This window comes from Peromyscus eremicus, chromosome 1 (genome assembly GCF_949786415.1).
Source record: "Peromyscus eremicus chromosome 1, PerEre_H2_v1, whole genome shotgun sequence".
Taxonomy (NCBI): Eukaryota; Metazoa; Chordata; class Mammalia; order Rodentia; family Cricetidae; genus Peromyscus; species Peromyscus eremicus.
Window position 1 is genome coordinate 52,114,229 of NC_081416.1, and position 16,351 is coordinate 52,130,579.

General features: G+C 46.8%; 1 protein-coding gene across 2 annotated transcripts; it reads right to left on the bottom strand.

The window, feature by feature from the left end:
* Positions 1-45: 45 nt before the first annotated feature.
* Positions 46-15,380, bottom strand: Nxf1 (nuclear RNA export factor 1). Of its 2 annotated transcripts, none has more exons than XM_059261412.1 (21): positions 14,818-15,380; positions 8,592-8,772; positions 8,248-8,401; positions 7,302-7,385; positions 7,117-7,221; positions 6,909-6,989; positions 6,762-6,831; positions 6,563-6,651; positions 6,339-6,446; positions 5,889-5,998; positions 4,069-4,105; positions 3,740-3,808; positions 3,602-3,657; positions 3,376-3,483; positions 3,216-3,274; positions 3,008-3,123; positions 2,850-2,892; positions 2,246-2,318; positions 1,738-1,920; positions 620-680; positions 46-381 (listed from the first exon to the last, which is right to left on the bottom strand). In XM_059261412.1, the coding sequence occupies exons 1-21, from the start codon at positions 14,843-14,845 to the stop codon at positions 343-345; spliced, it is 1,854 nt and encodes a 617-aa protein (XP_059117395.1). In that variant the 5' UTR covers positions 14,846-15,380; the 3' UTR covers positions 46-342. The 2 variants fall into 2 exon arrangements, with proteins under 2 accessions (XP_059117395.1, XP_059117404.1); XM_059261421.1 differs by lacking the exon at positions 14,818-15,380 and adding an exon at positions 14,529-14,654.
* Between the last annotated feature and the right edge of the window lie 971 nt (positions 15,381-16,351).

Here is a 16,351-nt window from a genome sequence, read left to right on the forward strand (position 1 = left end):
CACCCCTCCCGCATTGAGGAAACAAGCCAGTAATGGGACACAAACTACAATATCACTCTTTATCTTAAAAAGTAAAGGGAATCAGGGGTTAAGTACACAGAGCACCTAAGTCCTTCGGGTAGTTTAGTGTCAGCTCTACAAAGTAAGCTTTGGCTTCCTGGCACCATGAGGCTCAATCTTCCGGAAGTCTTCTGTAAGTCTTCCAGAAGGCGGGTGAGGAGGATGAGGCAGCCCTCCCTCCTCAGTCACAGTTACAGGCTGGCCTCGGGCTGGACAGGAGATGGCAGATGACAGCCAGACAATATTATCCCAGGGCTATTTACAAGGGGGCTTTTCCTGTGATCATTTCATAAATGCTACTTCTGGAATCTCTCCCTTGGCCTGCAGAAAGAGAAAAGGTGACTCAAATGACCGCTTTCCCACCTGCCCTGCCCAGCTCATGTGACCCCTCCTGGCTGTCCTGGAACTCTGTATAGACCAGGCTGGCATCAAACTCAATCGGGCTGCCTCTGCCTCCCAAGTGCTGAGATTGAAGGCACACACCACCACACCTAGCCTTCATTGGACCCTTTGAAAAGCTCAGATCCTGTTTTTTAGCCACAAAATTCCCATACCCTACCTTGAGATGAGTGAAGGCCTGAGCAGATCTAGTGTAGTCCCAGTTATTGTCTTGAAGGCACCTGGAGTGGGATTAAAATAGGAAGCCATATGAGAACCAAAATGCAGTCCTTCTGACCACACACACAACAAAAAGGCACTCTAGAATCCATCCCATGGAGAAAGTCAAAGTTTTCCAATAAGCTTATATACATTGTTGCACCACTTACAAAAATTAAACATTAAAATGTCAAAATGTACTTTTACACTGGAAGGGAAGGATTTACATGGTTTAAAAACTAAGTTGCAAGTGGATAAAATGGTGCAGGCTTTTAATCCCCAGCACTCAGGAATTGCCAAGTCTGACACAAAGTTGAGCTACAGAATGACTTCTAAGCAGCCAAGGTACACAGCGAGACCCTGTCTCAAAACAAAACTATGTTGCAGAACCACATAGAAAAGAGCTCTGGAACAAGGCATGCACCTATAGTCCCAGATCCCTTGGAATGAGGAGGATCACTAGAGTCCAGCTTTGTTAACTTAGTGAGACCTTGTCTCAAAATGACAAGTAAAAAGAGGGCTGGGGCCGGGCGGTGGTGGCGCACTTCTTTAATCCCAGCACTCAGGAGGCAGAACCAGGCGGATCTCTGTGAGTTCGAGGCCAGCCTCGTCTACAAAGTGAGTTCCAGGAAAGGCACAAACTATACTGAGAAACCCTGTCTTGAAAAACCAAAAAAAAAAAAAAAAAAAAAAAAAAAAAAGGACTGGGTAGCCAGGTGCAATGGCTCGTGCCTTTAATCACACTGGAGGAAGAGGCAGAAGGTTATCCGTGAGTTCAAGGCCAGACAAGTACATAGTGTGACCCTTTCTCAAAAGTACAACAAAAAGAGGCCCAGGAAAATTAGTTCAGTGGCAGAGTGCTTGCCTAGCATACATGAAGTCTAGGTTTAATCCCTAATTCTGCTGGGGGAGGGGGGAGCAATAGGTAGGTGGGAGGGAAACAATTCATTCTTAATTTGTGTTTTGGAATTTTATAAATAATTTATGCAGAAGTCTTAGTAGGAATCTTTTTTTTAAAGCACTATTATTCACTGTCAGGCCATCTGTTTCCTCTTGGTCCTATCCATGCTCAGCACTCACTTCTGAGACCACTCGAGGTTCATGCCAGACTGGGTAGAGAATGCTTGCAACATTTCCTGTTGTTCTGGGGAGAGCGTGGGTACTGGGCTGGAAGAAGGTGTGGGTGCAGGCATGGCGAAGGCTCTTTGGATTTCTTCAGGGCTGGCATTCCGCACAAACAATTCATCATTTACAATACATAGCCTTGGGGACAAAGAACACCTTAAATAAATGGACAAATAACTTCACCCTACTACACTGTCTGTTCTCAGATCTGGTTAACATCCACATGGTGCTCATCCCATGTTACCTTTCATCATTTATTCTCAACTACAGACTAGGTGTTTAGGAGGATTACTCCCAAACACACTACAATTACATGTTCACTCCCCAACCTACTGATAGTAGTTATTCAAGCTTCATGAACTTCCTATTGCTTTTATACAATTCTGATAACTCCCTGAGGAATAATTCTTTCCAATTATCACACTGCTAGCCTGAGACTGAACCTGATAAGCTGATCACTTACCCTGAATTGCTGGCAGGAACAGCAATGAACGTTCTCGTGAAAGCACGTAACGAATCTCGAGACTTCCCATCCACTGCAATGGGAACAGCAGCAATGGCTCCTTAGTCACTCAAGCTTGATCCTTACAAAAGGTTCTCACCCACGGTATTTGATCAAAGAACCCTAGCTTGGTCAGGTCAGGATGGTTATTTGGACATGGGAACAGAGGTGGGATGAAGGGACAGATCAGAGAGAAGAGTAACAGGAACTAAGTGAAACAACTTAGAAAGTGCTTAGCCTGTGGCTTGGCAAAGTTTCTGAAGTCACTTCACTTCCTAAAGCACCTCTGTGTAAGGCTATTATGAACCTCATCTAACAAAACAGAAAAAAGGAATGTGAGGTTCAGAGGTACTGTAACTTTCCCAAACCCACAGAATAAACACAGGGATGGAAATGGAGACCTGTCTGACTCTTCCATCTACACTGTTCGGGTCCCCAGGTTTTGGTCACACTGCATCTAAGACAGGTAGGATCTAAGATTAAACCAAGATGGTCTGGGCAGATAGAAAGGGACGAGAAGATGGCTGGGAAGCTAAAGATAAGGAGAGAGGTTCAGGATTCTTACCTTCCTTGAAGACTCCATTGACAGAAAAACACAGCAACGTGCTCTGAAAGAGGAAAAGCAATGGGGTTCCCAACCAGAGCCTGAGCCTCCTCTCCCTATGAGTGCTGGGTCCTTACCCACCCCAGGTCTGGGCTTCTGTAAGGAGAACGTGTGCTTACTGTTTGCGCACTTATGTCTACCACAAAGGAATTGATGTCATGTTGAGTTTTAGGTAACTCATTGAGGAAGGCAACAACGTTGAGACGTGTATGCTTTAATAGCCGGAATCGCAGGGCTAAAAGCACAAGGAAGAGAAACCAAGGTTAGAGCACACTGGCTAGCTCTACTGACTGTTTCCCATTTTGACTGCTCACAGGAAATACTTACTGGGATCTTTAAGCTTCTTCACGTTTCTGCTGTCTTTGAAGTATTCACCTAAGTTGCCTCTGGAAAATAGTAGGGGAAGATGGTGGTGGTCAGAACAGTGGCCTGTATCTCCCAAATAACCCTGTGTGGTTCTGGGTAGGTTCTGACATATGACACTCACCGGACAGAGTTCTGGGGGGTGGAAGGAATGCTTAGCGAACAACAGGCGCCATCATGGTAGGCATCCAGGAGACCCTGGCGGTCTCCTGAGTCATAAATTGCGTAGTACCTGTAAGGAAAGTAAAAGGTAGAATCTAAGTTCTGTGTCTGAAAGCAAGGGGACACAGTAGTGAGCTATGTACAGGCCAGTCACTATCCCCAGCCCTAAGGGCTCCTGAGATACTTACTGCTGCAAGAAGTGCAGGACCAAACTCTTTAGGTTCTCTGTTCCAAAATAGCTTCCCTGAAATCAAACAAGATATTAGGAACACAGGACCAATATGCTTCACCCTCATGAGTTTCTAACTCTATCCTCAAAGTCTGACCTTGCAGGGTGGTAGCATTGTGGGGGCTTCAACATCAAAGGCAATTGGAGGGGGTAGCTCATGGCCATCCTGTGGAAAACAGTGAATGTAACATGTGAAACAGAAGAAAGACTCCATTTGTGAGCACAAAGAAAACCTAAGTGTGAAGGGTCAGAGGTCAATCATAAAAAGGCATAGAGTGTGCAGGAATCTCATGAGAACTTTTCTAGGATGATGGCTACCACTGTTAGCAAATTCTCAAAGGGATCTACACATCCGCACTGGTGGTCATAAAACAGAAGGAAGACTTTGGCTGTGCTTGTTAGAAGAGAATGAAGTGTTAAACTTACCAGGCGTAATAACTTGGGAAATCGTTCGCGAATGGCGCTGTCAAGAACGGGACAGAAGTAAGTGACGCTTCAGAGCCATCATGCCTCCTGGGCTGCTCTAGGAGCAAATACACCAAAAACCCGAGGAACAGCCCATCCCATCCTGCTCATTGCCCACTCCTTCCCAGCCTGCACTCGGGGACAAGAACCCCCATTCCCCTCCTCACCAGGGGCACCCCTTCTGGACTGCCTTGAAGGCTGTTTCTTCTCTGATCCCGAGTGCCATAGGAAGAACACTCTCAGCCCAGGCTTTAAGCCTAGGGCGCCTTCCCCACCTTGCCCCCCTTACCTTCCACCTACTCACCTGTGCAGCCCCGGGAGGAGGGAATGGGGTGGGAGCCCAGGGGCTCCGCTGCCTCAACAGGTATCCACCAGTTCTGCCAGGTCTGGCCTTGGCCAAGACCAGAACACACCACAAGTATGGCACAGGATGTTGGGGCAGGGAGATGAGCAAGACAGGGCTCAAGAGGAAAGAAGGCAAGAACAGAGACGAAGGGAAAGGAGGAAAGAAGAGAAAGGTAGACAGGGCAGGGACAAGAGAGAGATGAGGAGATAAGGAGAGGAAGCAAATCAACAAGAGACAGAACTGAAGGCAAAGGCACTTAGAGAAGAACGGGAGAAAGAAAGACCTCCTGATACAGTCCTTTCCTTCACCTGCCCCTTTTCTGTGGTTCCAAGGTAGAAATGGAGAACAAATCCTATTATAGTGGTCTGTAGTCGCTGTTGGCCAGGTCTCTGTCTGCTCCCTGGGTCCCGGTCTGAACTGGGCGTGGGAGGTAAAGCAGCCATGGGGCCAGGAGACCTCCCTCAGAAGACATGAGGGTTCAGGCCCCTGCCGAGTTGGGGGGGTGAGGGTCTGTGCCCCACCTCAGTTGGCCCCCAAGTTTTCTCCTGATGGCCCCTCTGCGACTGTGCCTGTCTTAGGTTGTTCCTTCCCTGAGGAATCTTACCCGTCTCTGGCTAACCAGCCATCCTCCGGGGCCAAGCAGGGTGATGTGAGGAGGTGTGCAAGTGAGGGAGGGGCAGTGCCCCTGACAGAGTCACTTCTCTGTCTCCTTGGTAGCAGATGCCCCTGTGGCCTCCACGCCCAGCACCTGCCTTGGGATCCCCTCGCCTGCTGGCGGGGCCCCGGCTTTGGTCACATCTTAGGGAACCCAGGTTTCTTCTCCAGGTAGGGCCCAGCTCACAGCACTGGGCAAGAGAGACCAATAGCATGTACCAGCCTCCAAGAGGCGTCAACCTCAGCATGGGCAGGAAAGACCAGGCCACAGCCTTGGGAAAGTAGATCATGAGAAGAGTCCCTCTTGGCACAATGGCAAGAGGGACTATCAAAGGACAAAAGAGGGAAGGCCCGTCTCAGTAGGTAGTCCCAGTTAGAGAGGACTTTCTCACACTGAGTACACTAGGCTTTTGGCTGAAGACAATCATGTAGGTGGGGCATATATACATAAAGCACCCCCACATCAGAACAGAAAATGAGAGGTGCCCTTCCTGGAACAACAGGTAGGGAGATTCTAGAAAAGGCTGTGTTCAAGAAGGAAGGAGAAAGGCCAGAAAATCAGAGAACAGTAGTAGTCAGGTGAGAAGGAAAGAAAGGAGATCTGGGACAAAGCTGGGAGACACAGAGAGGCAGAAAGGAGTACGTGATCCTCCTCCCAAAGGACAGGTGGTTCCAGCTCAGGGCTGCATGTTCTCCTGTAGAGGGCACTGGTCAGGGTGCATTAACTCAGCCTCCCAGGGGGTGAAGGTCCCCAGGAGGGGAGACAGAGGCTACAACTGACCTGATATAGGTGGACTGGTCTCGGAAGTTATCACACATGGGGTTTCTGTCAAGCCACAACTCTTCCAACTTCAGCCCTTTTATCTTGTCTAATTCCCGCTCAGACTTCAACTGTGAAGGATAAGGAGAGTGCAAAAGGGAAGAAAGAGACCCCAGTAAGGACAGCAGCTGGATCTCCATACTCCCAAATGCTACCTAAGTTTTCTTTCTTGACTTCCACCATGGCCAGTCAAACTCTTCTCACCCTCCACCACTGATAATAAAGGCAGCGTCAGTGTGATGGCTCAGTGGGCAGAAAGAAACTCTTGCTGCACAAGCCTCACAACCCAAGTTCCAGCCCAAGAACCCACAGTAGAAGAAAAGAACCAACCAAAAGTTGTTCTCTGACTTCCACCCACTCATAATCAGTAACTATTAAAAATAAAAGCATCACTAGGTTATCGGTCCTCACTTCGTTTCCAGAGAGATTTAGGGTCTTTAGATTCGGTGCTTTCTGTACAATGCTGGACATATCATCTAGCTTGTATAGTCTGTTGTTGCTCAAGTTCAAAGACAGTAGCTATGAACAGAACAAAGTTTAGAAGTGTTATCATACATAGTCCAGAGGCAAGTCTGGCCCCTCATCCTACCCTATTTATCCCACTCTGCTTTCTCATGCAAAAATAGAAGCTTTACCTCGGGAATATTCTCTTCAATGATCCGCAGTGTGGCCGCCATACAGCTTCTGCGGTTTAGAACAACATCAATGTTCTGGGCCACCAAACCTTCAACGTACAGAAAGAAAAAGAAGTCTGAGAGGGCTTGCCCACACCAATGTTATAAAGACTGACTGTTCCCTGCTCCATCTAGTCAGGACCACTACTGTCAGCCATACCTGGGTCTGAGCGGAGGCCCTTGAGGTCAAGTGCTTGTTGGGAGCCATCATATCGTTCACTCATGATCAGCTAGAGGAAAGAAGACAAGAGTTTAGTGGTCACTGAGGGAGATTTAAAGACTGATGGACCACTTAAGCCAGCCTCACCTTGAGCTGCTCTACTTGTTCAGGCTTCAGTTCATTCTGTACAGTGTGAGGTGGAGCAGAGGAGTTGATGATGATAGATATCTGAAGAGAAGACAGAAAGGCAAGAGTATACTTGAGGTAAGCCTAATCCCCAGAACTAACATTTAGTCCTTTTTATTCAGTGCATTAGAGTCAACCTATGCCATACCAGGCCCTTTGTCTAACATACCCTTCTGTTTTCTCGATCGTGAATCTTATAGTTTACAGCCTTTAATGCAGAAGCAGTACTGGCATCTTCCACAAAAAACTGGGCCCGTGTGTTTTCATAGTGAAACTGGAAGAAGGAAAAAGAAGAACATTAGATTTGGAGTCTACAGGCCTTTGGCCAGCCTCCTAAGTCTGACCTCACCTTACCTCAATGGGGTTGAAGGGGACACTGCACTTGCTCTGGATCATGCTCAGAAGCCACGTTTTGTCATACTTTTTGCCATAAGGAATCTGGAAGTGAGAGAGAAGGGCAGCACATTTCAGTTCTCCTTTTGTATTTTCTTCCAAGACTGAAAAGATTTCTAGAGCTTTGGGGTAGAGCTCAGAGATAGAAGACACGCTTAACATGTCATGTATGAGGCTCAGTCATAGAAGGCACAAGGCATGCTTACATGCACAAGGCTGGTAGAGCCCTTCTGTCACAAAATTAGTGGTTTTTTTCTCCTAAAGAGAGGACCAGACGTGCCGGGAATTTTGGTGCATGCCTTTAATCCCAGCACTTAGGAGGCAAAGGCAGGTGGATCTCTGTGAGTTCCAGGCCAACCATGTCTACGAAGTGAGTTTCAGGACAGCCAGGACTGTTATACAGAGAAACCCTGTCTCGAAAATCAAAATAAATAAATAAAATAAAAAGAAAAAAAAGAAAGGACCAGATGTATGGTTTCCATTTGAGATACAAAGATTCCCTTAAAATCTTTTCCATATACTCATTATTCCTTGCAATATGGCTCAGACAACATGGCCATACATCAAATATATTAATTCTAAATCCTAAGATATTATGTGTACCTTACTGCCCCGTAGAAACTCCACAGCCACCTAGAGCCACTCTTAGCTTAAATGTTACTCTACCTCATGACCATACTTAGCAGATTCCCCTTCCACTTATCATTGTGCCTATTCTCAACTCCCTTACTTAACCCTGATCTTAGAATTATTTCTAACATTATCTTAGAAAGGGTGGATAAATGTGATACTTGATTGTTGAGTAAACATTGGAGAAAATGGATTTGAGGGGCTAGGAGCAGGTGTCAAACACCTTTACTGAGTTCAGTCCCATTTCATGAATCATGTAATCTCCGAAGGTACTCACTGTAATCTTGAACCAGTTCTTGGTAGTCCCATCTTGGCTGGTACCAGCCCCTGCTCTCTCTGGAGGAGGTCTGTCTCTCCTTACAGTAATATGAATTCGATCTCGATCATGCCAAGTATCCCCCCGACGGTTAGGCCGGTTGGCATAGGGGTTGCTGTTGGGAAACAGAATTAAATTTCCATAAACACTAGCAAAGATGAACTTGTCCTGCTACTGAAACTACAACTACTAAATTGGTTTGGTCAAGTATCACTTTACAAAGTAAGAAGAGAAACAACAAAGACAATAACAGGACTATATAATTCAGTGGGCCACCATTTAAAGCAGACCAATTAGTCACTTACTATCTTACTCGGGGGCCATCTTGGGGATCATTCATTGCCACATCTCCATCATCTTCCTCAAACCGGGAGGACCGTACACCAGAACCACCTCTTCCAGACCGACGATTCCCCTCACACTTCCATCGGAAAGGCCCTCGGCCTTTCTTTCTTCTCTGAGGGAAACTAACACGGTCATCATGCTCTGAAATTGAAAACAGATACAGAAAACAGTAATCCATCCGTGGTCTTAGTTACCTTGGTGTGATCACTCTGTATTACTGGGAAAGACAGATGCTAACTACAAAGGCTACCGCCAATAGAGACACTTAGGCTCTAGCCACAGGAAAGAACTTTCTGTAGGACACTGACATCAAGAACAAGATATTGGAAAACTGTAGAGCTATTGAAAAATAAAAGGGTCAAGAATGTACCTCAAGGAGCTGGAAAGATGACTCAGTCTTTGTTTTGATTTTTGATACAGGGCTTCTCTTTGTAGCCCTGGCTATCATCCAACTCAGAGATCCATCTACCTCTGTCTCCTGAGTGCTGAGATTAAAGGCATGCACCACCACCGCTTGGCAAGATGACTTTTTTTTTTTCTTAATTTATTCTCCTCTATCCCGACCATAGTCTCTACTCCCTCCACTCCTCCCAGTTTCCTCCACTGCCCCCCAATCCACTGCTCCTCCATTTCCCATCAAGATGCAACAAGACTAGACACAAAGCCGGGCAGTGGTGGCACATGCCTTTAATCCCAGCACTCAGGAGGCAAAGGCAAGTGGATCTCTGTGAGTTCAAGCCCTGCCTGATCTACAGAGCAAGTTCCAGGACAGGCTCCAAAGCTACCCAGAGAAATTGTCTCAAAAAAAACAAAAAAACAAAAAAAAAAAAAACAAAAAAAAAAAAAGAGTAGGCACAAACCGTCATATTAAGGCTTGACAAGGCAACCCAGGAGGAGGAAAAGGATCCCAAGCGCAGGCAAGAGAGTCAGAGATACTCTAACTCCCACTGTTAGGAGTCCCACAAAAACTCTAAGCTAAACAACAATAACATATATGCAGAGGAACTAGTGCAGACCCATGCAGGCCTCATGATTGCTGCTTCAGTCTCTGTGAGCCCCTATGAGCCCTGCTTAGTTGATTCTGTGGGCCATGTTCTGGTGGTGTCCTCAACTCCTCTGGCTCCTACAATCCTTCCTCCCCCTCTTCCATGGGGTTCTCTGAGTTCTGCCTAATGTTTGGGTGTGGGTCTTTACATCTGCTCCCACCAGCTGCTAGAGTAGTCTCTGATGATTACTGAGTGAGGCATCTCATTCTTAAGAGCACTGGCTGCTCTTCTAGAGAAGCAGCTTTGATTCCCAGCACCCACACTGCAGTGCACAACTGACTGTAACTTCATTCCAAACACAGATGTATAAGCAGGCAAAACACTCATATACATTAAAAATGAAAAAAAAGGAAAAAAAATGTAGAGTGCTTGCCTAGCACACTCAAAGACCTGGGTTTGATCGCCAGCATCGCTTCAAAACAAACAGACAAAAACAATAACAAAAAACATTTTTTCATTTGGATATGGTAGCCCATGCTTATTATTATTATTATTATTATTATTATTTTTTGGTTTTTCGAGACAGGGTTTCTCTGTGTAGCTTTGCGCCTCTCCTGGAACTCACTTGGTAGCCCAGGCTGGCCTCGAACTCACAGAGATCCGCCTGGCTCTGCCTCCCGAGTGCTGGGATTAAAGGCGTGCGCCACCACCACCCGGCTGCCCATGCTTATTATACCAGCAGCTGGGAGGTAGAGGCAGGAGAATCAGGAGTTCAAGATCATTTGTCACTACATACTAAATTTAAGACCAAACTGCCCAGCACTCGGGAGGCAGAGCCAGACGGATCTCTGTGAGTTCGAGGCCAGCCTGGGCTACAGAGTGAGTTCCAGGAAAGGCACAAAGCTACACAGAGAAACCCTGTCTCGAAAAACCAAAAAAAAAAAAGACCAATTTGGGCTGTCTTAAAAAAAATAAAGTTTAGGGCTGGAGAGATGGCTCAGAGGTTAAGAACACTGACTGCTCTTCCAGAGGTCCTGAGTTCAATTCCCAGCACCCACATGGTGGCTCACAATATCTGTAATGAGATCTGGTGCCCTCTTCTGTTTACATAATAAATAAATAAATCTTTAAAAAAAAAAATAAAATAAAGTTTAAAAGGGCGTGGGGGGGGGGTGGAGGATTCTCTCCACAAGTTCATATGAACCACCTTAGAAACCAGTGAGTTAGAGGCTGGAGAGATGGCTCAATATTTAGAGTACCTGCTGCTCTTCTAGAAGACCCAGAATTGGTTCCCAGCACCCACATGGCCGCTCACAACTGTGCTCTACAATGTGGGTGCTGGGAGTCAAAGCTGGTCCTCTTAAGTCATTTCTCCAGCCCCCTAAGGTACACTCTTGACCCTTTCGTATTTCAACATCCCTATAGTTTTCCAATAACTTGTTCCTGATGTTGATGTCCTATTAAAAAGTCCTTTTCTTTGGTCTGGGCACAGGTGTCTGTATGGAGATAGCCTTTGTAGTTAGTTCCAAGGGATCCAATACCTTCTTCTAGGCTCTGCAGGCACCAGATACACACATGCAGGCAAAATATCCAGACACAGAAAATTAAAATAAACGAATAAATCTTTAAAAGAAAGAGTAATGAAAGGTGAATATATCACAATACATTGTGTAGATGTATGAAATTGTCAAAAAATCATAAAGTTAAAGAAAGTGAAACAGAAACCAGTTCCTACATAAAAAAAAGTAAAATGTGGAAATGTAACCCCACCCCTGAAAACCACTTGAAATTTTTGATCTTTTGCCTGTACATACAAATGATGGCCACAGAGCAAGATGTGGGAAATAACTGTAATCCCAGCAATTGGGAAGTGGGGGGCCTCAATTATACATGAGTTCAAGGCCATCCTGGACTACATGAGATCCTGTCTCAAAAAATAAAAAATTCTTACAAATATGACCTATTTTAAAACTCCTAATAACAATCACCACCTCTTTGCTCTCAAACTGTTACTCTGAATTTGGGAAATGCTAGTTTCTTTGAGCAGAAATACCCTGCACTTCACGGGACTTCTAAATTTAGGGTCTGAGGCGGTGGTGGTGGTGGTGGTGGTGGTGGTGGTGGTGGTGGTGGTGGCGCACGTCTTTAATCTCAGCACTCAGGAGACAGAGGCAAGCTCAAGATCTCTGAGTTCGAGGCTAACTGGGTCTACAGCGTGAGTTCCGGACAGGCGGGTCTATACAGAAACCCTGTCTCAACCAAAACCAAAAAACCAAACCAAACAAACAAACAAAAAAAAAAGATTTAGGGTCTGGTGGCAGTTACATATCAGGGTCCTGAATGTTCTCTAATATAAAAACTGTGTTTGAAGCAGTGGGATCGAAAGTTCCAGACCAGCTAAGAACCTGCCTTAAAAAGGAAAATAAGCCGGGCGGTGGTGGCGCACGCCTTTAATCCCAGCACTCGGGAGGCAGAGCCAGGCGGATCTCTGTGAGTTCGAGGCCAGCCTGGACTACCAAGTGAGTTCCAGGAGAGGCGCAAAGCTACACAGAGAAACCCTGTCTCGAAAAAACCAAAAAAAAAAAAAAAAAAAAAAAAGGAAAATAAGGGGCTGGAGAGATGGCTCAGAGGTTAAGAACACTGCTTGTTCTTCCAAAGGTTCGGAGTTCAATTCCCAGCAACCACATGGTGGCTCACAACCATCTGTAATGAGATCTGGTGCCCTCTTCTGGCCTGCAGGGATGTGTGCAGACAGAACATTGTATACATAATAAATAAATCTTTGAAAAAAAAAAAAAAAAGAGCACTGTGATGACTGCTCTTCCAGAGGACCTGAGTTCAGTTCCCAGCACCCACATGGCAGCTTAAAACCCATGGCCAAACACTAATGCACATAAAATAAAAATTAAAAAAAAAAAAAGGAAAATAAGCTATCTACTAGATATAGATAGGGACACAACTTTAATTCCAGGAATTTACAGAGGCAGGTAGATCTCTGTGAGTTTTCAAGGCCAGCCTGGACTACACAGTGAGTTCCAAAAACAGTGCTACACACTGAGACCTTGTCTCAAAAAAAAAAAAGAAAGAAAACGGTAAATAAATAAAACCAAGTGTAGTAGCACTTGTTTTTAAGGCAAGAGGATAAGAGGCTCAAGGTCATCCTCCATATGTAGAGTTCAAGGCCAGACTCTCTCCGAATATGTGTGTATGTATATATGTGTATGTATGTGTGTATGTATATATGCTTATGTATGTATCTATGCATGTGTGTGTATACATATGTAGACACACAAAAGGAGGACTGAGGATACGGCTCAGTTGATAAAGTGCTTACCTATCCTTCACACACACAAAAAGATCACCAGGCTGAGGCTGAGGCAGGAGATTTTGAAACTTCAAGTCACTCTGGGCAATTCAGTGAGATTATCTCAAAAAAATAACAACAAAAAGGATGGGAATAGGGCCGGACGGTGGTGGCGCACGCCTTTCATCCCAGCACTTGGGAGGCAGAGGCAGGAGGATCTTTGTGAGTTCGAGGCCAGCCTGGTCTACAGAGCGAGATCCAGAAACTCCTAGCACAAAATAATTAAGTCTGTTCAACTCCTAGCACAAAATAATTAAGTCTGTGAGGCAGGCATGTGCACCAAACTTGGGATGCTGGTACAGAAAGACTGACTATGAGGCCAGCCTGGGGTACTAAGGCTGACCCTGTAAGGGAGAATTAGTCTTCCCCAGGGATGAACTCCCTAAATGGTCATCCAATCCCAAATGGTTAGCCTTAAAAACAAGTACATGCAAGCAACACTAAATGGACTCAGCAGGTTGCATGAATTTGGGGAGAGGGGAGACATGGAAGTGATTAAAGGGAGGAGATCATGTTAAAACACACACACACACAAACGCACACACACACCACACATACATACACAGTATATGTATACTGGGTTTTTGAGACAGGGTCTCTTTGTATAGCTGTCGTGGAACTCACTTTATAAACCAGGCTGGCCTTGAACTTACAGAGATCCGTCTGCCTCTGCCTCCTAAGTGCTGGAATTAAAGGCGTGTGCCGCCACCACCCAGTATATAATATCATATATATGATTTTATTTATTTATCTATTTACTTATTTTGCTTTTTTTTAATGAGACAGGGTCTCTCTGTGTAGCTTTGGAGCCTGTCCTGGAACTCACCAGGCTGGCCTCGAACTCAGAGATCCATCTGCCTCTGCCTCCCAAGTGCTGGGATTAAAGGTGTGGGCCGCCGCCGCCGCCGCCGCCAACGCCACCACCACCACCACTAACTACCACCACTAACTACCACCACCACCGCCGCTTGGCTTTATATAATTAATTATATTTTAATTAAAATAAAGGTTCACTGGGCCGAAGATTTTTCAGGCCCTGGATAAATCAGCACCACACAAACACAAAAAGGTTCATAACTTCTAAAGAAATCTACCTAACATCTAGCGTCCTGTAAACAATGACCCTCACCAAGTGACCCTTGAGAAAAGAAATACATGAAGAAACAGTGCAACTGAGGTTCACTAAAAAATCTCCCCTTCCAGTCACTGTGTTCCAGGCACTTGATAGAAATGATCTCATTGACACACACACACAAACTTGGGAAGGTTTGTCAGGTACCCACATGAAAGAGGCGGAAAACAAGGCCTGAAAGTTTAACTCACTCGGGGTTAGCACAGCCAACTCCAGATTCAAACCTCAGCTGTCATACTGTCCTAACCACCACGATGAATAAATAAGTCAGGGTAGCTGTTAGGACCAGAAAACTGGTAAACATTATAGGAGCAAGCTGCAAGACCGACTGATCGCGTTTTAAAAAAAAATACATATATATACATTTATATATATGGCACCAGAGCAACCCACGAGCAAGGGACTACTGACTCACATTTAAAGAGTCGGGCCGCCAAACTGAATTGACAGGCATCAACCACCCTCAAAGTTCAAAGGAATCTTGTCACCCCACCCCTGAGCCACAGGTCCTCCTCCAACGCCAGAATCCGGGCGACTCTGGAGCCCCCGGGTCCCGCGGCGCCCCGTGCCCCCTGCCCGCGCGGCCACCGCTGCCCACGGACGCAGAGCTCCTCGCGGCCTCCCGCCCCCGGGCTTGCGGCCTAGGCCGGGGCCGCCCACTCCGGCCCACCGCGCCGCCTCCCGGCCCGAGGCCCCGCACTAACCGTTGTATGACTTCCCTTCGTCCGCCATGGCACAGGCAGGTACGGGGGCGGGCTCAGGCGCAGAACCTGACGCCACAAAACGCCCGGAAGCCTTGGCGCTCAGTACAGAAGCTCTCCTACGACCGGCGCCACCGCATTTATCCGGCGAAGCACGTCGCGCGCCGCCGACGTCCCCAGGATGTGGGCGGTGCCGCGGGGCGGGAACGCGCTCTCTGCCTCTGCGCAGAAGCAGGGCTGCCTCGCGGGGGCGGGGCCAGGCCCTCCGAAGCCCGCCCACGGCCGGAGCTCCGGGCGCGATGACTTGTTGGCCCGCCCCACCTTCGAGCTTCTCCACTGTCCCGGCTGCTACTGGTTTTGCGCTGGAGCTGAGCGGGCGGCTGCAGCCCTGAACTCGGAGGAGCAGGGACGAGGGCCACACAGAAGAGTGGAGACCTGGACTCTAAGTGGGAGTAACGGCTCACAATCCTCGCCAGTGAGGTCCCGGCAGCTTGTAAGTCGCAGCTCAGTTCCTTGCCAGCCGCAGGTCTATGCCCTCCCAGCTTTCCTCGCCTCTACGGTGGATTATGACGAAATAGAAAATTGGAATGTAAGCTCCGTCGAAGCAGGAACCTTAACTAATGCACAGCTTTTCTTCCTCCAGCACGCCTGGCTGAATATCACGCCAAGTGTGAAACCAAGTGTGAAACCCGTGTGAATTAAACGAAATCCTGTTCCTTGTAGTCCTCCACAAATTGCTGTATCAAAAAAGAGCATCAGGCTGCGAATGATGGCGCAGGCCTTTAATCCCAGCATTTGGGTGGCAGAGGCAGGTGGATCTCTCAGTTTGAGGATAGCCTGGTCTACATAGAACTTTCCAGGACAGCCAGAGCTATGTAGAGAGATCCTGCTTAAAAACAAAACAAAAATCTCTGTCTCGACTGGGTTTGTCTATGTAGCCCTGGCTGTCCTACAACTTGCTCTGTAGGCCAAGTTGGCCTCAAACTCAGGAGATCCCTTGTCTGATTCCAGAGTACCGGGATTAAAGGCGTGAGCCACCACTGCCCCTGTGATTGAAACTTTTAAATGTCAAAACCAAGAGCTCTTATAGGAAGTGACCTTCAGTGTATGGCTAGGGCTATTATGGCCTGAGGTTCCTGGGATCCAGATGCTGCTGGGGGGAGGGGGTAGGCAAATGGGACACCCTTAGGCATGGAACAATGACTTCAATACTAATCACTTAGGACAAAACAGCTCATTAACATCCCTTCGAGGGTGGGTTAAGTGGGTCACCTCCATTTTCCAGTGGCTGGTTTGGATTTTCTAAGGGTCTTAGAAGGTGCCAAAAGCTGGGTACAAATTCTCTTCTGCTCCCAGCAACAGAAGTCTTGCTTCACTCAGTTCAAGATCAAGGCTAAGTGATAGAACACAGATGAAAACACGCCCCAACACTGCTTGAGACGGTCCTGGAAGTTACCACCCAATGATGAATTCATTTGGCTCCAGTTCAAAGGAAATTCTGCTAATGAAGTGCTGTTGTACCTGCTCCCTTTCTAGG